Source organism: Cryptomeria japonica, chromosome 9, assembly GCF_030272615.1.
Source record: "Cryptomeria japonica chromosome 9, Sugi_1.0, whole genome shotgun sequence".
In the NCBI taxonomy this organism is placed as follows: Eukaryota; Viridiplantae; Streptophyta; class Pinopsida; order Cupressales; family Cupressaceae; genus Cryptomeria; species Cryptomeria japonica.
In genome coordinates this window covers 217,432,132-217,456,955 of record NC_081413.1, presented here as the reverse complement: position 1 = coordinate 217,456,955, position 24,824 = coordinate 217,432,132, and the positions used below count along the sequence as shown (strand labels likewise).

Sequence of the window (24,824 nt, the reverse complement as noted above, 5' to 3'; positions counted from 1 at the left end):
AAACACATCAAACACTTTCTCATCCTAAGGTCAATGTTCTCATGTCGGTAACTTTAGCCCACAACCTAGAATCTCCGTCAGCTCAAGTGTAGGGACATCTTGAGGGGTGTATTCACTAATTTTGCCTTTTTCGTGATAGGACAACTAGGGGCCTCCAGGACTGGAAGGATGACCCTATCACCCTCTCCTCGAAAAGCTACAAGTAGCCTATGCTAAGTCGAGGATTTCTGCCTCATCTCACAGGAGCCTTATGGTGAGTATCTTGGGGGGAAAACCAACTATCCCCTTGCACTGAAATTATCGCGATGTTCGGTCAAAAAAGGGTGGGCCACTACTCTAAGGTGTCTAGTGGGGGAACTTTGGTAGTCCTTGGTGCCTATCAAAGTGGTGGTGATCCACTTAAGAATCTATCCCAATCCTCATAAAGAGGATTTTTACGCATATCACACAAGTGTGGATACTGAGGGAATCATCAGATAGGCCAACTTCACCAAGTCGTCGCGGCTTTCGCCTAACGTATTAATTTATATAGCAGGTTGAAGAAGTGCCACTTGAGTCGTTCCCCTCTCTCCCGACCTTATGGGCTTCTTGGGAGGGCAGACCCTTCTACCTAAAAAGAAAGATAACAATTTCTCTTACACCCAATGCCCAATGGAAGACGAGGGGAGTTCAGATACTTTTGTTATCATCTTTAGGGTTCTATCTAAACACAAAGCATGCCAAAGGCACAAGACACTTCAAAAAAGTTAATTAACCCCAAAATGAAATAAAGATGTGAGCCTAATTAAACTAGAAAGGAAAAACAAATAGACATGTAGACAAATTTTCTAACATTATTTAAAAGAAAAAATGGGTAAAAACTCAATGTTGTCACTTTTATCCAATTTAATATTTTTACATCAAATTACACACGTAATATAAATATTAAAATATTATTTATATTTAATAAAATTAAAATTAATATAAAAAAATATTAAATTGAATAAATAAATACCTTTTAAAAGTCATCAACAAAAATATGTCCAAATGGCCTTCAAATTAACCCTAATAACCTAGTCGATTGATTTTGTAAATAAGACCAAAAAAACACAAAAAAACCACCTTTTGTCCCTTGGTCGAGTGGGGGACCAATCTCGGCACCAAATAGTTCGGTCGGACTTAGTTTGTCCGGACTAGCCGAGGTGTCATGTCATGTGGCACCAAAATGTCAAAACTCTACATTTCAACAAATTTGAACGTTTGCCCTATTTTTCGTCAGACATAATTTATTTTAACAAAAAAAAAACAAACCCTTTTGCAGAGCTCGAAATCACGAATTTGGTCATATAATTTTTAAATTTTTTTTTTAATATTTTTTCTTAATTAAACATTGCGAGTAGCTTTTTAAAGTTAAAAAAGAGGCTGATTAGAAATTAAAAAAACAAAATAAAATGATAATAAAAAAAATATTTTTCACTATATGAGAGAATCTTCTCGAAAAGGGTATTTTTTTTTGTTAATGATAAATTTAGTAGTCAAAAGGTGACGCCGAATGAAAACTTTCAAATTTAGCTATGTTGGACTTCACAATATTATAATGAGAAAAATATACATCAAACTTAAATTATTATTTTTTAACACTGCATATATATGTTCTCTATTTGGAAAAAAAAATTTAGAAAAAATAAGTTCGTTTTCATTTGTTTTGGTGACGCTGACTAGAACCCCTGATTTTCAGCAATGAAAAATCTATCTTTGAATTTATAAAAAAAATATCAATTTTTTTCCTTTTTTTAAAAAAAAATAACAGACATAAATTTCATTAATATTTCTACATTTGATCAGTTTACATCATTTCAAAATTCAATTTAGAAATGTCACTTTTATGCGGTCAAAGTTAAACAGTTTTAGTTGTGTTGGTCGGTTCCTTTATAAAAGTGTGACATAGGTTTGTGCTTTTACCTTGCATAATTGTGTATAGAGGGAGACTCTCAAATCATTGTCCAAGAAATTATGGTGGGGGAGGCTCAAAATTGGAAGTTAAACAAATGGATTAAATTAATCAGAAGGTAGTTGCAAAGATTTTGAAATTTCAAATGATCGCATATTAGAAGAGATGGTAATGTTTTGGCGAACAAGGAATCGAATTGGGTTTGCTCTCTCACCAATGATCAACCAACTTGGTGGGATGATGTGATACAGGTCCCCTTTGAAATCAAACATGAGTGTGTGACAGGGTAAGGGAAGTGACAGGTTGAAGGGAGTTCACAAAAGAATGCAAGGACGTTGCCACACTTACAAACCACAGATTCCCCACATTATGTGCTTTGAATTTGAAAGTGTTGAAGATTGTGCATAGAGGATAAGGTATTATAAGTTTCTCTGTTATCATTCTCAAGCAGAAGTCACGAGGATTCAAACATATAAGCAGTAGGCGATCTCTACTATCTTTCTTAGGTAGAATTCGTGGCTGCAGGCTTTAGCAACATTGGAAGGCACAACGAGTAGAAGAATGCTTGTTTGGGTACAAAAAAATGGAGGCCAACTTCTCTTTGGGGGCTGTCAAGAAATAAGGTGCATTCAAAGGAGTGATCTCAGAGGAAAGGATTAGACGTGTATTCAAAATAGATGACCCCAGGTTCCTAAGAATGGTGGATGTTTTTTTACGGGATGCATATATGAAATCATCCTTCAGGTTTCAAACTAATGCTAATATTGCATCCATCTTTCTAGCTTGGTGCCTTGAGCTTGGCACAAAGGAGGATGCTAAATGGGTGATGAGAGAATGCATGAAATAAGAATGGAAGGAGGGACTAAATTCTTTTTTAGCCATGGCAAGACTTGAATTGGGACTCATCAACATTAGAGGTGAATGGATCCATGCTGCATAAGTTACACCCCATCTACAACCTTTCTTGGTGTGGGGGGCTGATGATGATTATGAGGCCAGAAGAGAAGAAGTGCAGAATGGGTAGAGAAGGATAAAAGAATACCTGAGAGAAAGAGAAGGAGAAATACAAGAGCAGGAAGGGGACACAATGCAAAAGAAGAAAAAGAAACCATATTTTAGGAAAGAGGACTATTGGGTAAGTCGTGGAATGCAAAAGGAGGTATCTTACAATCAGTAGGAGGAGCTTGAATCTTAGAAGGGGATTTTTTATTGTATGGCTTGGGTTTCTTGTTATCTTGTTTAAGGGATAGTGTTTGTAGCCAGTCTAGATCCATGTAGATGCCAAGTATAGGAGTAGTATTCGAATGTGATGCTATAAAGAGTGCTGGTTTTGGTGTTGCTTTTGGCATGGGATGTGTTGCAACACATTCCGTATCTCATATGTAATCTTTTGATATATCTATTAATATAAATATAACTTTTACTAATAAAAAAAAAAACTTCAATCTTACCATCATTTAATTTAAAATCATTCTTGATCTAGATGACAAGAAGCTCAAAGTTTGGGATGAGAAAATTCTAATGGAAATCAAAGATTGTGATAAGAAAATTCTAATGGAAATCAAATTTTGGCTGCTTGGATGGTGAGCTCAAAGAAATTGGTGATTCTATAAATCTAGATGATTGTGAAAAAGAATTAGAGAGGTATATGACAAGCCTAGAGGCCTAGGTTTGATTTCATAGGAAAAAATTATGAAATTACAAGATGATTTACATGAAATCAGTGAACTATTTGAAGTCTTTAGAATAAATATAAAAAAAACATGTTCATAAAATGTTTCACCAGATATTTCAAAATAATGCACAACTTTAATCAACATATACAAATTGTTTGACATAATATCATGACAATTTGTAACATCCAACAAATTTATGAAAAGGCTTAATATTTAATTATAAAGTTAAATTTATTAAAGTTTGCAAGGTAATTATTTAAATAACGTACAATCACTAGAGGGATTTTAATATTATTTTAATTATTTTGTAATATTCAATGGGAAAAATAAAGCAATTGTATAGGAAAATGAACAACCTTTTCTTATAAAATGTAAAATTATTTCATTGTAAAGAGGTTTCTACATAACTTGGGGTTGTGGTTGAAACTACTTTTTGGAAAAGCACACAAGAGGTTGTATAGAATTTTCCTATATATTTTGAACCTATTTTTGAAGGAAAGAAGAAGATTTTAATAGAACATGTTGTCTTTAATTCCTTCTTGAAATTTAAGGTCTCTCTTATGTTCGATTTAAAATCTATCCTCATTGGTTCTCTTTATTTTATGTGTTGGAAATAATGAAAACTTTATGTTCAATTTTGGAAAAGTATTTTGAATGGTTAATCAAACTTTATGTCTCGTTTTCGATCTTTATAATTTTTTCACAATTTGTAAGTCTAGTATGGAAATGTGTTTTTTCATTCCTTTCTTGTGTCTTTTGTGGAAAGTAATAAATGGTTAAATTTTCATTTTTCTTAATGTTGGTGTGAGCTTAAGGTTAAACTTTGTTTTATATTTAACTACATACTCTCCCATTTCATCCAACGTTTTTCTCATATGTTCTTAAGGAATTCATTTATGGTTTTCTTTGCATTTCACATCTAAGGTTTCCTCCATGTTCCTATTTATTTTATGTTTTTGTGTCCCCTTCATACTATCTAATTAAAAGTACACAAAATTCCAAAAACTCTCATCTCATAAGGGAGTTGCTCCTCACAAACACAAAGAAAAATTGTTTGTTTAATTGTGATTTCTCCAATTGTCACAAATATTTCTTGATGCACATTGAGTGAGTCATGTTGATGTCAACAAAACATTGCAACCACAAATTTGTTTACCATCACGTGTTTGACAATCCCTTCACTGCTTGTGCCTAAGATCTGGCCTCCTCAAATTGGTCTCTTAAATGATTCTCTTATCTCCATGCTTGTGATTGCTAATTGGAGCTCTTTGATTTGCAATGTATCTTTTCTTTTTAGCACTCTTTAAATATTTATCTTCATTTTGTTATTTTCAACTAATTCTTGTTTTACCATGATAAACTATTGGTACTTTCATCTATGATGTGTTACAAGTTTGCTCATTCCTTGAGTAGTTTATTCCCATTAACCAATTTCTAATTGAATCCTAGGAATGCTTTTATCTTCTTGTCCTCCCATTACACCTTTTTACATAGGCACTTCAAAGCAACAAATTTGAGCATTATGAATTGCCATTGGCCACAATGTCATTTCTGCTAGCCTAGATGCCATAAATTGAACATTCTCTTATCTTAATAAAGTTAAGTTTAATTCAACTATCATATTGAAGAAGCTTTTGTAACATTTTTCAAGATACAATTGAAACTACAATTTACTTTGTGTGTGTTTGTTTTTTACATATATAAATGAACCTTCTTTAATCATATCTTTGATTAAATTTTATTTTTTTCTTTAATGATATCCAAGAAACTTCTTAATGTTCAGTAAGAAGGCCCAACTATAAGAGACCCTAATAGTTGTGACTTGAATGCAGATGTATAATTAATTTTAAGTAGCCAAAGTAGGATGCTCAAGTGATTTGTTTAAGACATATAATATAATCATTAAATATATATATTTGATATTTAAATTAACCAATATATTATATTGTTTTATCAATTTTATAAGATTAAAAATAAAAAATAAAAAATAATTTTTAAATACATCATAAAAATATTAACTAATTAACAGCGACAACTATTATTAGGCTATTGTTTTCTATTTTAATCTTGTTCCAAGAAAGTGATCGTACCCAGCCCTTTTTTGATATTATCTTTTGCTATTTTCTATGCAACTTCCATATTCTGTGGATTGATTCTACAACTACCGACCATATGGAATATTTAAGTCATGTAACCAGAGATACGAAAAAGACATCACAATTTACAATGATCCATCCCTGTCATAGTGATGAGAATTTTCATTGACTTGTTCATGTTCTATCTCAGAGTCCAAATCTATGGATACCCACGAGGCAGAAGATGGCCTTCCTGCGGTGTCACTGACAGTGAGGCTCATTGGACTTTCCCCGGCAGGAAAAGGGCTCATGGGACTTCCTGTGGCAGGAAAAGGGCTCATTGGCCTGCTGTTGGAGCTGTAATCATTATTATTACCATTAGAACCAGGAAGAGAGCTCCTGCTCTTCCTTGTGAAGTAGGACTCCTCCTGGTCCATGTAATTGACGAAGCTCTTAACATGGGCTGAGATGGATGGACCTTCAGGAGCAGGGTTATGTCGAGTGTAGTTGTATATCAGACGCCCCAGAAACAAGAGCAGTGCCACTATAGATGCTGTTCCTGTGATTAGGTAAAGACCCCAGAAGCTCTGCATGCTCAGCCTGTTGGAATCCACTTGTGCCCCGGGCTTTGTGCATTCTGTCATGTTGAACCATTTGTTCTGTAATCTCTGCATTTCTGCACTCTCCGAAAGTTCCAATACTGACCTTGATATCTCTGATACCAGTGGAGACCCCTTCTGAAATACCTGAAGCAGTAAATTTAAAATCATGGTGATTCAAGGAGAAAAGGAATCAAATTGTAGGTCATCAGGGTTTGAATTATTGAGACCAGTTTAAAAATATATAAATGTTGAACAATAAAGCAATTGGTAGAGACTAGAGAGAAAGTACAGATCATGAGTAGCTTTTAATGGAAGACTACTCTGATTATAACATCTAAGCAGAAATAATTAAATCCCAGAACAACATTACTATATGCTTTAGGACAAAAAATAAATCAAACAGAACTTACAAAGCCGAGACCTCCCGTTCTGTAGACAGGGCCAGCAATGGTAAATCCGCATTGACTGGATAAAAATATGCGAATGTAAGGAATCTCATCAAATATAGCAGCCACTCCGCCATCTTTGGGGTCTTTGGAGAGTGCTTGTGCGTACTCCTGGGGAGAGTTATATTCATGCAGCTGGTCTTGCCGAAATCCCAGCTGCTCTTGCAGATAATGTCCTACGAAGGACCCTCGCTGGTAACCCACATGCGCTCTACTGTTTAACAGAAATTGCACGTCTGTAACAGTTGGTTTCATCTGCTGTACAGTGAGGATTGATGTGAGGCTGGCCGTGTAGCTGGACGTTAATATCAGCACCACAAACAGCCATACGATCACCACTCCTCGAGCCAAACTGCTTACAATCCTTTCCCCTGTTAGAAACCCAAGAGTAAGAGACTTCCTTCAAAGGATTAACAATCCTCCACCTGTTAAATACCTAAGATTATGAAAAATCTTTCCTTTTTCTACGAGAAATCTAAAATCTGGAAGTGCAGGCACTTACTCTGCGAGAAAAACAATGTAGAGAACGAAAACCTGCAGAATCCAAGAGCAGGATTAGTATTTTCCTTTCTAATGAGTTGAAACAGCTCAAGCAGCTGAAGAACTTGTAATTGTTTATTAAATAATTTGACAAGAATGTTCCATATAAATAGTAAGCATTTTAAACATGAATTCAGTATGATGAAATTACCAGATTTAAAAAATAATATGACGCAATTGAATTCAGTATGATGAAGTTACCAGATAAAAAAAATATGAAGCAATTGAATTCAGAGTGATGAAATTATCAGATAAATTGTGACTTTATTTTTAAACAATTGAATTCAGTATGATGAAGTTATTATTAAGCATAGCAAAATTATCAGATGAACGATTACTCTTCATTATCAGACAAAGGTTTTAACTTTTAAATAAAAAATAATTTATTAAATGTTTATTTTCAGACAATTGAATTAAAGTATAATAAAATTATCAAATAAAATGTGACTGTAGGAAATGTTGTCACATGTAACTATTTAGTTAACCTTTTTTTTACTTTTATCTTTTTCTAGGATCAATTCTTCCTTTTACCTCTTCTTTTCAGACTGATTCTATAATTTGATGAATCTCTTCTCTTTCTGATAATGAACCATTGAATGTGATCTAAAAAATTGATTGAAAAATATATAACTGTTTACTCAATCCTCTTTTTAACTCTTATTTTGTGCTTCATTTTTGTTTCTCCTATCACTTCTTCCTCCTTATCTCTTATAACTATCCTAGAATCCAATATCTCTTCTCTTCCTGATAATAAATCATTAAATATTATCCAAAATATTGATAGAAAAATATATATAATCAACATCATTCACAACTGAATTCGAAATTACCAGACCATATTAATAATTTGGTGCATGGAGATAAGTGTTTTACATACTGGATCAGATTGAGTTAGAAAAGCTAACACAGCATGTGAGTTGTAACCGTTCTCATATGACGAGAACGTTCCAAACTAAATACACCTGGGTTAGGTTTGGTAAAATTACTTACAAGTTGTGATTCTTTAAAAAATAAAAACTAATGTATTGACTGTTTACTACTTTCAATAAATTGTGACTGTACATAATGAAAAAGTCAATTGAATCAAATATAGCAAGATTATCAGACAAATTTTTCTATTCATTAAAAAATTGGTTCAAAATAAAAAACAGCCTGCAAGTGTTCGCTATTGAGCAATTGAATTAAGTGTAGTGAGATTACCAGATAACATGTGACTGTTAATTCAACAAACTGGTCACAAATAAAAAATCCTGTGACTGTTTACTTTCTTATAAATTACCAGAGCATGGTAACAATTTGGCGCCTGGGGATTCCCCTGAAGGTGGTGTTCCGCTTATGTTCAAGCACCCACACAACGATTCCAGTAAAGAGAAAGAACGAGCCCGTTGCAATCCACATGCCTGGAGTGAAAGGCCGCAGAAACGCCCAAGCGTTGCTGGTATCGACTTTCCGGACCGGCACCACCATCACTAACCCGGATTCTGAATACGGCTGCGTGAAATCTACGAAATTGCTTCGGTTTGCCAGAATTGTAACATCGCCCACCATTCCATCAAACTCCTGGTAAAAACACATCATCACGTCAGGAATCCCGAGCATAAACAAAGCCTAGACATAAGAAAAAACTCAAAGCAACAAACGAAAAGGAGATAGAAACCTTCGTGTAGACTCTCTGAACAAGGTTATCGTAGACTGGGGTGAAATTGCTATCTCCCACGGGAAAAAATTTGTAAGACAGTGCATAAGGCAGCCCTTTGACGACCTCCTCAAAAACGTCGATGACGAAACCCCCAGTGATCTTAGGATCCCTGTCATGGCTTGTCACGACGAATTGATCAAAACCGCGTCTTACAGGAACAGCGATCTTTAGCTCCTCGGTGGTGTCAACAGGTGCTGCCCACCCGCGGGGCACATTTTTGGATCCGCCGGGCCAAGTGACGTTTTCCAGGCCTGATAAAATCCCAATCCCAGACCCATTTTTCCATAACCCAACCGTAGGGTACGCGTCGGCCCCTGATCCTCCCACCACATTAAGAATTTCATACGGGGAATCAGAGAGTTCACCCGGTGTCGATGTCGCTCTGAGCTGCCCGCTCAAGCCCTTGTAATTCATCTGCAAAAGCAGCTTCATTAAACGCTCTCCCTGCGCGAAAATTTTATTGCCCGTGAGCTCCGTCCTCGGGCTCCGCGGCACCGGCGAGAATTCGAAGCGGGTTACATTTAACTGCTGCAGAGCCCTAGCAATTATGGACACAGAATCGTACGCATAATACGCGAACATGTTTATCTTCGCAACTTTGTCCTTGGGGGTAAATTCAGCTTTGAATTTTTCTTTCCACCGCTTGGGGAAAATATCAGAGGAGTTTTTAATAAGTGCCCGAGTCGCCAAGGCACCCTTCATGGAGTCGAGATCAGAGGGCTTCAGGGTATCCACAAGAGAACTGAACCCGTCTGTGATAATCCACACATAATCTGCGCCCATCATTCTAATATCTGTCGCCACAGAGAAAATAGTCTGCCCCAGCTCAAAGGACACATGGACAACAAAAACCCGGGTCTGCATTGTCATGAGTTTGTAAAGCTCCGCTCTAATGTAATCCTTCGAAGCGTTGTTGGGAATGGGGCATCGGTAGCTAATTTCGGATCCCACCTGTAGAAATGCATTTGAGCTTAGAAATCATCTATAATGGTTAAAGCATAGGATTTATGGATAATAACCTCAACACACTTCTTAAGTTAAATACCTTGACTAGGGCTTCGCTGAGAGGCGAGAGCACGCCAGAGCCGAAGTCATTGTCGGCGTACAGAGCCACAACTTGCTTCCACTCGAATTTATCCACTACAGCGGCGATGGCCTTCATTTGCACAGCGTCGCTGTGGGGCAGCCGTATAAAGTAAGGGAAGCGCTGGTAAGACAACAGCGGATCGGTTGCAGAGAAGGACAACATGGGCACCTGCGCTGCAACACACATCTGCGCTACGAACCCCGCCTCCTGAGACGTCTGCGGCCCAATTATCGCCACCGCTCCGCTCTGCAACAGCTCCGCCCCTGCACAAATCCACTACTAAATTAATTTCACTGCTACTTTCTTCGAATATCTGCCAATTCTCTGAGAAACCCTACATTAAACCAATTTCACTGCTACTTTCTTTGAATATTTGCCCTTTCTCTGAATAATCCAACATTAAACTAATTTCACTGCTACTTTCTTTGAATATTTGCCCTTTCTCTCCTCTACTAAAACAATTTCACTGCTACTTTCTTAGGAAATTTGCCCTTACTCTGAATAATCCAACATGAAATTAATTTCACTAGTAATTTCTTTGAATATTTGCCATTTCTCTGAATAATCAAACATGAAATTAATTTCACTAGTAATTTCTTTGAATATTTGCCCTTTCTCTGAATAATCCAACATGAAATTAATTTCACTGCTACTTTATTAAGAAATTTACCCTTTCTGTGTATAATCCAACATGGAATAAATTTCACTACTAGTTTCTTTGAATAGTTGCCCTTCCTCTGAATAATCCAACATTAAATTAATTTCACTACTAATTTCTTTGAATATTTGCCCTTTCTCTGCATAATCCAACATTAAAACAAATTTACTGCTACTTTCTCTAAATATTTGTCCTTTCAGTGAATAATCCACTACTAAATAATTTCCCTGCTACTTTCATTGAAGATCTGCCCTTTCTCAGCCAACATTAAATTGATTTCAGCAAAATTTCATTGAAAATTTATCAACAAATAATTTTCGTACCGGCTGAAGCGGCGAGCACCGGATCTCCCCCGGAATCCTTGAAATGAAGAACCAGCCGAATACTCGAATTTTGCTGCTCGAAATTTTTGTTCGCATCTTCTGCCGCCAATTCAAAGGCCGGCTTGACGACCTTACCGAACGCATCCAGCTGATATATAACGCCTATGTTTACTGTTAAATTTTGTGCTCTTGAACAGCAACAGCAGCAGCAAATAAAGTAGATGCAGATGAAAATGGTGGGCATTGAGGAGCCCATTGATGAGCCGCCACTGCTTTACACCACCATCCAGACACAAATCAATGAGTCTCTCAGCCACTCATTATTATATCAGCGATTTCTAGAGTTGGGTACAGATTAATCCAATGAAACTCAAATTAATTAGAGCCTGCTATTTAAGAATCTAATCAGAGTACAGAATCTTGACTGACTCCGTCGAAGGTGGAAATTCAAACAGTCAAAAAGCCCGGCTATATCGACAGTATTGAACACTCCAAGAAGCCCGGCTATCGTCTTTGACAAGTCAAAGTCAATAAAAAAAAAAAAACCATTTTTTTTTAATAAATGAAAAATGGATTACATAAAAATATCATTTAATGATGACAATGGGTTGCCCCCATATATAAGTATTATGTACATGGTATAATAAATTCAATTTTAATAATTTTGTATATTTTTAATGTCATGTTATCTCTTTGATAGGAAACTTCTTTGATTTATCATTTAGTTAGGGATGCTTTTAGTCTGGAGGCTTAGGAGTGTTTTTTTTTGTCTTTTTGTCAACTTGATATTTGTTGTTGGTGTTGAAGGTTTGATGATACAGAGGGAATCGTTCCACATACTAAATGACAAATTTTTTTTGTCTCCATTGTATTCCATGATGCATGCATTGTAAATGACATCTAGATGTGATCATCCTATCTTGGAGTTCAATAGAGCCTCCAAATCTTATTGAGAGGGTCTCTTTTGAAAGCATGGTAAGAGGGGCGAGTGGAGATCATGATGGGTTAAACTATACTTTGAAGTAACAATAAAAATGTTGAAATACAACTTGACATGAAGATTTGAATAGGCTCTCTACGCAATTTGAAAAATATGTATGAATATAATTTGTAGAAAATTGAATATAATTTTTTAGCTATTATACGCAATTTGAAAAATATGTATGAATATAATTTGTAGAAAATTGAATATAATTTTTTAGCTATTATACGCAATTTGAAAAATATGTATGAATAGAATTTGAAGAAAATTGAATATAGTTTTTTAGCTATTATTTTTTTCTTTAAAAAATAATTTATTTGGTGAAAATAAAAATTTCAATGAAGCACTACTAAATTTTTTGAAAAAGAAAAAAGAAGAAGGTGTCATTCCATCCAACTTGAATATGAGACATTAATATTAAAAAATATTTTTAATATAATTAGAAGACACGTGTCTTGATCTGACACATATTTTTTTTTAATTTTGTAAGTATATAATTAATTATGTTTTTTACGATGACATTTTAAAATATTGTTTGTAACCTATAACTAGTGAAGCATAGAATGTGGCACATCTTTCAAATTTTAAAAAGGTGAAACGATTTGAAAGTTGTAAATATTTTTCATCAAGACTTCAAGCATACTATGTGTAGAAAATCATTAATAATTACCAATTAAATTTATAATCAAGTATATTTTATATTTAAATAGATGTTGACAATTTTTTGAATAAACCCTTTAATTTCATCATTTATTCTAATTAAAAAAGGTTGTTAGTGTATACACCTAAAAATGACTAGAGATAATTAAATAAATATTATTTATTTATTTAGTGGCTTAATTCTTCTATTAATAAATGATTTATTTATTTATTTCAATTATCTTATTCCTCTAAACCAACATATTAATATTAATTAAATATTAATTATTTAATTAAAATTCATCACAATTCTTCTAGAGGTTATCCAAGTTAAATAATCCTAAATTATTTAATTATTCATCTAACCTAAGTCTTTAATTTTAAATTTCACATCACCAAGTTAAATCTCATCTTTTATATCATCATGCCACCTCATCACCATGTGACTAAACAAATTAAATATTTTTAATATTTAATTCCTCAATTATCTTCAACATCATCCCTAGTCAATAGGATGAGGAAAATTATGTGTCATCCTATCCCCTATATTCTCTCTTCTATCCCTACATCTTAGAGGGTGGTTTTGTCCACATCAACCAGGTCAAAGTGACTCATTGTCTTGTCCTAGGAAGCCTAAATATTCTCCAGTCTTCCTAGATTGTTGACTCCTTTATGTCTCAGGAAACCTATATCCCCTCTAACCATCTTATATCTTTGGAGCCCTCATCCTTGGTCGAGGTGAGCATGTTGCCATGTGTCTTCTCTTTCCTTCTTTTCTTCTATCTTGTCATTGTACAACTATTCATTGTCTCAAGATTCACTCTCAACCATTGATCTTTTCCACCTTGGATTTTAGCATGGAAAATCTATAAAAGGAAGTCTTTAGCAAGCATTTTAGGCTAGTTACTAGTAAGTAATCAAGCATTCAAGCAAATCAAGCAATCAAGCATCCAAGTAATTAAGCATTCTAATTATCATTGCATATCATTTTAGTATCCACTATCATTGCAATTATAGGATTAGAATCCACTTTGCATTTCATATTCCACATAGGTTCATTCTTGTGTAGTCATCTTGAAACCATAAGTGCAATATTTTGAGAGCAATAGCAACAAGATCACACAAGATAGAGTAGAATGGAACTTCATGGGAGCAACTAATATATGTAGGTATAAACCATGTTTAACAATTCTTCTTTGTTTCATTTTAGTGTATTTTAAATAAGATAGCATTCTAGAATAGATTTGTGGCTATTTAGTAGTTTCTATCACATTTCACATTTAAAGCATCACATTTTTGGTGCCCATTGCGAGGCTTTGCCCCATATTTAATATTTTCTTGTAAGTTTTAGCGTACACAGGTTTCATAGGTCATTCTAGTGTATTCGTTTTCTAGTCTAGTGTATTTGTGATAGAGAGCAAAATTTCTAAAACTAGCACTAGAAGTCTTTTCCAAAAATTCCATCTTTTAGCGTTTTTACTCCATCTTTTAGCTCATTTACATCATCTTTTAAACAACACTAAGGTGTTTAGTTTTCTAGAACTTTCATTAGTGATTTTAGTGCATCCACTCCATCTTACAATGCATTTCTTAATTTTGCTAATACATTTGTTAGTTTTTCTAGCACATTTGTTAGTTTTTCCAGCGCATTTGTCAGTTATTCTAGCACATACAAACTCTTTTCTAGCACATTTGTAACAGAGAGGGAAAAATCAGAAAAAGAAAGTAGAGGATAAGGATTAGATGATTTACTTAATTTTGTGTTCTAAAATGTTTTTATGCAGAATTACTAAAATGGAACAAACAATCTTCCATTACATCTAGTCTAATTAGGGTATTTGTAATTTGATCATCTTTGTCAAAGATAGTTTAATTTACAACATACAACTTGCATATAAACTTTTGCTTTGTTAAAATAGTTGCACTTAGATTTAACTTAGGTTGGTTAAGGAACAAGTGTCTTGTATGTCTTCAAAAAGAGATAGGTATATGCTCTCCCCTTAACTAGGTGATAAAAAAGCCATACTCACTTTCTTTTATTTTCTTGTTAAAATCCCATTTAGAAAGTCTGCCTCTCGTGGTGTGCTATCACCTAGTGAGAGGGGATGACCTAAGCAGGATTTTCATCCAACCGCTATATAAATTGTTGTGGTGGTGATCAAAGTCATCTACTACCCGGTTCCGCTATTATATATCAATGATTGCGTGGACTCCAGAATCCTTGTGATACGTAAAACCCTTTTGGGCTGGGAGGCCTCTTAATTGAGAGAATCATCGCATGTATATATACCAATTTACCTTGGATACAAACTAAACACCTTTAGTTAGAGACTTACCCGACTCACCTCTGAACACTTGCGATACATTTCAATGTAAGGGTGGGGAAGAATCTACCCCCAAGACACTCACCATAAGGTTCCCTTGAGTAGAGACAATAATCCTGAACATTGTATAATATTTTCTAAATCTTTTTGAGGGAGGGGGGAGAGATCCCCTATCTGGTGGCTCTCAAAAAGACAAAAAAGCGGGTGCACCCATTTAGGTGTGACAAGGCTGCTTGAGTCAATGGAGATTCCAAGGTGGGATGTGGTATTGTAGTGAAGTCATTTCTTGTGTTTATACCAATGGAAATCTTGAGCTTTGTTTGACTCTTGAACATACACTTTGTGTTTAGAGTAGGAAAAACAACCACTTGTGTCTTTATTGTCTGCAATATTTTTTTGTTGTTGTCAAAAACAGAAAAATCATCCCAAAAACATTAGAAAAATAAAAAAACTTAACCCAAAAAAAAATCAGAAAAAAGTTCAACAAAAATAGAAAATTTTTAGAAGACAACCAAAGTAGCGCATTTGGTATATCTTTTAGCGCATCTAAGTCATTTTGTAGCTCATTTGTCACATATTTTGACATGTTTGAGACATGTTCTAGTGCATTCAACATTTCTTTTAGCGCATTTTCCCAATATAGTAGCACATCTAAGACATATTATGTCGCATTTGAGAAATCATTTAGCGCTTTTATAAAAAAAATTAGCGCATTTGCAACAGAGAGCATAAAATCAAGTCTAGGGAAAAATCAGACTTCAAATTTAGATAAGCTTTTCAACTTAGTCCAGATCTATATTAGACAAATTTTTCAACATACCATTCATTCCATACATAGAAAAACTTTTAGACAAAAATCAGGATTATTTTAGTGCTTTCAAGATCTTCATCCACATAATTAGGTTAACTCCCCTATCGGGATTTATCATCCTTTACCAAGGAACTAGACTACTATCAGAATCTTGGCAAAGTTAGTCACCATCATAGTGAGATCCATCATCTCCACATTGACTTGCTTTGTATCACTCATTTATAACTATTCCTTAATAGTTCAAGATCATCTTTTCAAAACACAAGATCAAAACAACACTTTAAACACCTAGATTTAGTCTTTTTTCATAGTCCCATCCAAATCAAAATAAACAACATTCACACATTAGGATCATTTCATCACCAAAATCTCGTATGGCTGAAACAAGATCACAAAAGAAAAATAAGGAAATGATGGATTTCTTTGGAAAGGGTTTTAAATATGATCCAACAAATTTTTTTGGAGACTTCAAGACAAATACATGATCCCAATAGTGATTATGAAAGTTCTAGTGATATATCTAAGGGATGAGTTCTTGATGCATAACAAGACCCAAAATTTCACAAGCTAATGGAAAAGGTCACGGAAAAGGATACATAGAAATATTTCCTTATTCTTGTGCAACAAGGTGTAGAACTCCCACATGATTTTGATGTCTCAAAATTGAAAGGAAAAACTAAAAATGAAACAAACACAAACACAAACACAAATGTGAATACAAATAAAACTGAGGAAAATGCAAGGAAGAAGAATAAGAAGGATAAAAACTCTCTAGTGAATCCTTTAGGTACACTTGTGCAACACATCCAAGATTTACAACAACTTACAAAGTTACAATTAGAATCTCCACCAAAACAATATTCACTAGAGGATATTTCTCCATATCCTTTTGACATAAGTTTGGTTATGTTGCCTTTTCCTCCTCATTTCAAAATTCCAAAATTTGACAAGTATAAGGGAAAAGGTGATCCACGTGACCACATTAGATAATTTTGCGCTGCATGCTTGGAAGTCCCTCAAAATGAGACATATCTAATGCAACTTTTTCCCAAGAGTTTGGGCATTGGTCAAGCTATAGAATGGTTTTACTATTTACCACCTGGAATTAGAACATTCAATGAACTAGTGGACAAGTTCATGACTCATTTCTCCTACAATATCAAACATGAGGTTTCAATTCTAGACCTTTAGAATAATAAATAAAGAAATGGAGAATATTTCACTAGTTTCTTGCAAAGATGGAGACAAATTGCAACCATGTGTCTCTATGACACACTAGAGAAACAAAAGATAGAGATATTTGTCCACAACTTAAATGTTGAATTGAGTTATCAACTACAACTTCAATATCCACCTTCTTTTATCAAGGTGATTGAGAAGGGACTTATAGAAAAAAGAATTGATAGCTAAGGGACAAATCAAAATCTACAAAGATACCACTAGTCCAAACATTAACAACAACAAAGACAAATCAAGATTTTGGACTAAAAATAAAAACATTGAGAATGATGGAGTTTTAGATGCTGAAAATCTCAAACCAAAATAACTCGTCTTCAATCTATCAAGTCCACAAGGCAATACCAACAATCAAAACAACACATCAAAACCAGAAGCTCCATATGCTCCTCATAGAAAATTCACACCATTGGGAGAACCACTTGAATCGACGTTGTAGTGTCATAAAATTGCGACCCTTGAAATTTTTGATTGCATTTGGGTCTTTGCATTAGCGGATGAATCCCTAAGCCTGATTGGATACCCGAAACATGCTCATGACATCAAAATTTTGCATTTTTCATCATTCTGCACTGCCTTTTTTCTGCTGCCTATCCTAAATTAGGGCAGGACAGGGGTGTGGCGCCCCTGTACGACCCTGTTTTGGGCCCTCTTTAATTCCCCCTTGCATGGGGCTTGTCAATTTTTGAGTGGGAAAAGTTTTCCCATGTCGGCCTAAGATGGGAAATTATCTAAACACCCCTAATTGGCAAGTATATAAGGAGCACTTGCCCTCCTATTTGTATAAGCGAAAATAAGAGAAAATAAGTTGATCATAAGAGAAATCAAGTGCAAGCGAGAGGTCTCCATTATCCTCATCAAGCATTCAAGCATTGAGAATTTCAAGTCTCCTTTCAAGGCTAGGTGTTGAATTCGAGACAAGGATTCAACCATTGAAGAGGAGATTTCTATCAACATTCACGACATCCTATTTCACATACACATTCAAGCAAATTCATCTATAAAGGTATCAACATTTTAAATATATCCCCTTCTTGAGGTGGATTCTACTTCAGACATTTCCTTTCATTTACTTGCAACATTTTACAACCACTTGGTTAGTTCCAAAATGGGGTTTGACCTGAAGGCAAACCCCCAATCCCAACAACATTTCCCTCTCTTTTCTGTGTGTAGGTTGAAGGTGCGCGACTGTAATTGCAAGTTTAGGCTTCATTTTCAGAGATGGAAAAACTCTTTCTGCGCACGGATTTTTCGAAGGACCGCGTGTAACTTATGCATGGTCACTATAACTTTTGCTCATATTTGCAAGGAAGCTTCATCTCGACATTCTACTGCTAATTCCAGGTGCACAACTTCATCCCACATCTCTATCTCAAGATATAATCGTTTCTTTGTCATTTCTGCACTTAGTCTCAATTTGCTTAATTCAACTAGACTATTACAAAAGAGGGTTAATTCTTTGTCATTTATGCACTTAGTCTCAATTTGCTTAATTCAACTAATCTATTACAAAAGAGGGTTAATTTACTTTCCTAATACTTTCCCAATTTACTGCAATTCACTTAGTATTCAATCTCTTACCATTGGGGATTGGATCTAGTGAGTTCAACCCCTGTTTTGAATGCAATGTGTGAAAAATTGAAGGGAATCCTTTGTGAAACTTTCATTCCTCATTTGAGGGGAGTAAAGATTTCCACTTGATCTCCCCTCATCATTTTTCATCATATTACATTTTGGTGAACCCGACGTCTTACATACTTTACATTGAAAATTATTGCATACTTTTTGTAGTCACATAAATCTGTCCAATTTAATTAAATGAATATTTGATATTTATTTGATTAAAAACCCACTAGCCATCAGTTAATTAAATTAACATTTAATTAATTCATCTTCAAACATTCTCCTATTAATTAAATAAATTATTCAATTTATTTTAATTAATTCATTAAACTAAATTCACAATCAATTCAATGAATAAATTCTATTTATTTCATTTAATCCCCTTTCCTCTTTTAAATAAATTAAATAAAACATTTATTTAAATCATTAAATTCCCCCCCAGCTTGCATTCTCCTAAAAATGCAAGTTGCACCTATTTGTTGAAATAAATAAATTTTAGTTTTATAAAAATCCCATTTTCCCTCACCCACCAAACCCACTTGCAATCCTAATCCCCTTCTAGATTCTTCCAACCCCTTCTTAATTAGCCTAATCCATCCCCTAATTATTGTCACATTCCTAAGCAACTTGGAGTCACTTCTCAAAGACTCTAAAGTCTTTGAAAAGCATTTAATGCTTTATGTGTCCAACAAGCTAACCTCTAAAATCTTCCAAACCACTTATGGCTCTTACATGACCATTAATGGTTAACTCAACTCACCCACATGGTTAGGGACTTTGACCCCTAACTCAACCCTCATGTAACCCATGTGTCTCCTCAAGCATTTATTGCTTTGACCATGGTTATTCTCACTAACTCTTGCACAAGAGTTTATCCATTGGACAAAAGCATTATTTTTTGAATAATAAATTTATTCACTCAACTCAACATTAACCCTACCTCCCAAGTTAACCCCCAGGTCATGTCAAACTTTTAATGCTTCTTCCCTCTCCTCTCAACCCATCTCATGTTGACACTTGTCATCCTGGGATTGGGTTGAAAGCCCTCACATGGATCTTAAACCATTCAATCCTGACCCTTGTTGAGATTACTCAATCTCAACCATCCATTGCTCCATTTTACTTATAAATAGAGCTCATTTCTTCATAATCTAGATCTTGAAAACTTGTATGCATTTAACATATTGTCATTTTTAGAGAGAGTATTTTAGTATAACCATTTACATTCACTCTTTTGGCTTAAAACTAACACTAGCTAATTAGATAATATCTCATTTTAGCTTTTGTTTACGTTGGGATTTGCATAGTTTAAAACATTTCAATCTTAAATCTCCATAAGACATCCATAGTGCAAAAAGTTGCTGAGAGCTACACTCATTTGGAAACTTGAAGAGGAGAGGAACAAGGGAGGAGGAGCTAAAAGCATGGTGGAAGGCATTTGGAGATGCCTTGTTGCATTTGTTTTCTTTGTCAAATGTTCTATTTTGTTTTTAGTATCTCTCTTGGTATGCCTGTTTAGAATAATATTTGGTTGTTAACACTAACTTTTGTTCCTTGTGTTCTTGCATGTGTTGCCTTACCACAGGTTTTTCTAACCCCTTTTTGCAGAGTATCATTTGGTGAACCCGACGTGAATCGAACATGCATACATCATCATTATGGCATTACATACAAGAAGCATTTCATCAACACATCATGCATACATAAACATGTATCCACATGTTAGCATCACATTCATGAAAACATGCATATAGACATCATATAAATCAATATGAAATAGGCATATAGGAATCATATCATAAACACATACATATAGCAAGTACCAGTATCCATCTAAGCATAAATCATAGATCATCATCCTACATAAATCCATACATTTCATCCACATGCATATCATCGTTAGTATCATTTCATTATGCATACATCATCATCATGGCATTACATACATAAAGCATTTCATCAACACATCATGCATACATAAACCTATATCCACATGTTAGCATCACATTCATGAAAACATGCATATAAACATCATATAAATCAATATAAAATAGGCATATATGAATCATATCATAAACACATACATATAGCAAGTACCAGTATCCATCTACGCATAAATCATAGATCATCATCCTACATAAATCCATACATCTTGTCCACATGCATATCATCACAAAATATGGGATCTCCTCATATATCACATCATACAATCTCGCAAAAACATACCTGTATCAAAGTACAATGATGTCAAAAAATGGCTACCAAGAGCCATCCAAGACACAATCCAAAATGACAATATAATAAAATACATAAATTTTCTCTCAAATGCCACTCTGACTAGATGCTGCACCACCATCACCACCGACACCACCATCACCACCTGCTCCCCCACTACCCCTACACCACCTGCACTACCTTGTTGTGGAGGACCCATCACACCACCACTGCTCTGCATCCTCTGAGACTGCTCTGATCTTGCCCGACGCATCTGTGAATAGATCAGTACTCGCTGACTAGCTGGCACCACCTTCTCATATAAACCCCGCCAATACTCTATCTCCGCCTGGGCTCGCCGAATCTCCCTCATCACCTCCCCAATAGGACCCTGTGCTCCTACCCCAACCTGTACTCTCTCCTGCAGCTTCGTCAATATCTCCACTGCATCATCTCTCTCCCACAGCACCACAGTCAAATCTAACTCCTGTACTAAAAGCTGAACATCTCTAGCTACAACCTCCGCCTCCATATCCTCTAGCCGACTCTGCAAAACTAATATCATATGATCCTAGAGATCTCCTCCACCTGTAGCTCCCTCTCCTCCTCCAATGGCTCCCTCTCCCGTATCCATAGGTACCTCTCCCTCCCCCATATCCCTGCCACCTAATCTCACTCCTCCCTACATTAAAGGTCCCTGTGACAGTCGCAAAGGCTACCCACCTCTTCTTCTCCGCTGTAACCATCCACCTCCACCACCTCCACCTCCAAATCCCCCACCCCCTCCACATCCACCACCCCCACCTCCTCCTCCTCCATCCCATCCTCCTCCATCACCTCTCCCTTGTCCCCTACTACCACTCCGAGGCCTCCTCTCCTCCTCCATCTCTGTCTTCTATCCTCCTTGAAGGATAGAATCGGCTCTGCCGGATCCAATGCGTGGAATCGGATGTGCCGCAATATACTGCATATACTCATCAGTAACACCTGCATCTACTACCCCTGACCTCATCTGCCATGGTCTCACTTGTAGAGTCTGAAACTCTGCCAAGGCCTGATCATAAGGTAATACTGGCCCCCATAGGAACCTCTCTTGTACCACCCGTGCATACTCCCCAGACCCACTTGGCAATTGCTGCCTCCATCCAAACTATCTCAACACTCTATCAGGTACCTGTCTCTCCACATTGTAGGCTATCCTACCAATCAAGTACCATGTCATAAATACGTACGACAAGGCCTTTGCATCATCCTCCCAGGACTCGCACTCAATATAATGCCTACAGATCACTATATCCAAATTGTCAAGCGCCCACCGCCACCACTCTAACTTCCCCAGGTGGGGCTGACTCATCATACCGCCATATATATATCATAGGGCTGATCCACTGCCCTAAATCTCAGACTCATCGGTCGAGTCACAGGTAAGTGCTCCCATGCCCAGATATGTGGCAGAGTGATCCCCACTCCTAGTGAGCTCGCCTCTCAGTATACTACCTCATGCAGCTCGTGATATAGGTGCGACAACACGCACGGTCCCCATGCAAAGCGGGTCTCCTTAGTCATCATCGGCTCTATCACCTAGCCCCAACCCACGGCCAGTCCATGAGATCGTTGATCAGGGCATAGCAGGCCCCAAACAATACCTAATAATACAACAAGTAGTGGCTCATATAACACATCTATATCCTCCCATGCTACTGAGCCATCATGAATGAACACATCCTCATCCAAAAACTGCTGCAATGCTGCTGTCCCCCAGGCTCAGTCATATGTCACCAACTCCCCTCAAATAGGAATGTGTAAAATCCACCACACATCCTCCAGTGTCACAATCATCTCCCCCTATGCTAGGTGAAACATACATGTCTCACTGTGGCACCACTCTCCCAATGCTGTCATCAAACCGCAATTCGTCCGAATCACGGGCATATACATCACATCATACAGGCCTGTCGCTGCAATGCAATCAACCTCGGCCTCTGTCAATCGATCTTGCAACACCTGTGTGGCTGGATGCCTCTCTCGCATTTGTAAGATGCAAAGCTCCTCCTATATATGCACATCAACCATCATCATCAGTTGTTTTGTTTCAAACTTTCTTAATTTTAAACCTAGATTATCAACATAAACTTTGCTCAAGTATGTTTGGGTCTCAATAGGTAAGCAATCATGGCACACCTAGACTACAACAAACATTTATCCTAATGACTTAAGTCTCAACAAGGCTGCTATGGTTCAAAACAACTAACCTCTCCATCCATCGATCATTGGCATCAGGAGATTCTTTTTCTAAACACTGGGGCATCTATTTTCACACAATAGCACTACTCTGCTAACACTCGTGCTACTTTGATAACAATCACACTACAACAACTACACATTAGCACTAAACAAATAATAGCACTAGAACAACTACACAATAGCGCCATTTCAAACCAATAGCGCTACAAGAAGGACTCAATAGCACTCAAACTTCATTAGCGCTAAAACAACTACGCAAATGCGCTACAACTTTCAAAAGCGCTAAAACCACTATGAAATAGCGCTATAGCGACACAATAGCACTAGTTTAATTGACAACAACGCCAAAACTTAGTTTTAGCGCTATTGTTTTGACTCAATTTGGACAAGGCAAAAAAGGCATAAAAAATGCATGAAAAGCAAAATCTTCAATTTACATATCGCTGGTCCGTAGTCATCTAGCCGCTGGAATCGACGAACTCACTCTAACTGATGATCTTCTATCGATACCAATATCCTGACTGCTGCTTGCTCTTTCAATAAGGTCACTATCAGAGCTCTGAAATCACTATGTAGATGAATGCAAATGACCATATTTTTACCCCTTCACCCCCATATATACCCTTCGCCCTAAACTTAATTTTACCCCGCTCACCGCTGTGGTCCCCGTGAACTTTCAGTACCTCCCATTTCTCCATTTTATCTTAGATTTCTTCCATTCTTTCACCAGTAGTGCTAAATTCTTCTCTTCTACCTCCCCGCCAATTTTCATTCTTTTTCGAGAGATCGCTCGATTTTAAAAAAAATTTGGCCCATTTCTCGAGGGGGCATACCACCTATTAAATTAACACTTTATGGGGCATATTTCTTCACACCTACTTTTCTTTCTTTGAAACGACGCGATAAAACTGCACCTTCTCAAAGAGGGGCAAATGTAGTCACATAAATCTGTCCAATTTAATTAAATGAATATTTGATATTTATTTGATTAAAAACCCACTAGCCATCAGTTAATTAAATTAACATTTAATTAATTCATCTTCAAACTTTTTCCTATTAATTAAATAAATTATTCAATTTATTTTAATTAATTCATTAAACTAAATTCACAATCAATTCAATGAATAAATTCTATTTATTTCATTTAATCCCCTTTCCTCTTTTAAATAAATTAAATAAAACATTTATTTAAATCATTAAATTCCCCCCCACTTGCATTCTCCTAAAAATGCAAGTTGCACCTATTTGTTGAAATAAATGCATTTTATTTTTATAAAAATCTTATTTTCCCTCACCCACCAAACCCACTTGCAATCCTAATCCCCTTCTAGATTCTTCCAACCCCTTCCTAATTAGCCTAATCCATCCCCTAATTATTGTCACATTCCTAAGCAACTTGGAGTCACTTCTCAAAGACTCCAAAGTCTTTGAAAAACATTTAATGCTTTATGTGTCCAACAAGCTAACCTCTAAAGTCTTCCAAACCACTTATGACTCTTACATGACCATCAATGGTTAACTCAACTCACCCACATGGTTAGGGACTTTGACCCCTAACTCAACTCTCATGTAACCCATGTGTCTCCTCAAGCATTTATTGCTTTGACCATGGTTATCATCACTAACTCTTGCAGAAGAGTTTATCCGTTGGATAAAAACATTATTCTTTGAATAATAAATTTAATCACTCAACTCAACATTAACCCTACCTCCCA

The 24,824-nt window shown here is 35.9% G+C and overlaps 1 protein-coding gene across 1 annotated transcript; it reads right to left on the bottom strand.

The window, feature by feature from the left end:
- Positions 1-5,618: 5,618 nt before the first annotated feature.
- On the bottom strand, positions 5,619-11,438 carry LOC131044491 (glutamate receptor 2.7). The gene is made up of 7 exons (XM_057977822.2): positions 11,037-11,438; positions 10,014-10,318; positions 8,927-9,919; positions 8,549-8,829; positions 7,232-7,263; positions 6,694-7,100; positions 5,619-6,427 (listed from the first exon to the last, which is right to left on the bottom strand). The coding sequence occupies exons 1-7, from the start codon at positions 11,290-11,292 to the stop codon at positions 5,828-5,830; spliced, it is 2,874 nt and encodes a 957-aa protein (XP_057833805.1). The 5' UTR covers positions 11,293-11,438; the 3' UTR covers positions 5,619-5,827.
- Positions 11,439-24,824: the final 13,386 nt, after the last annotated feature.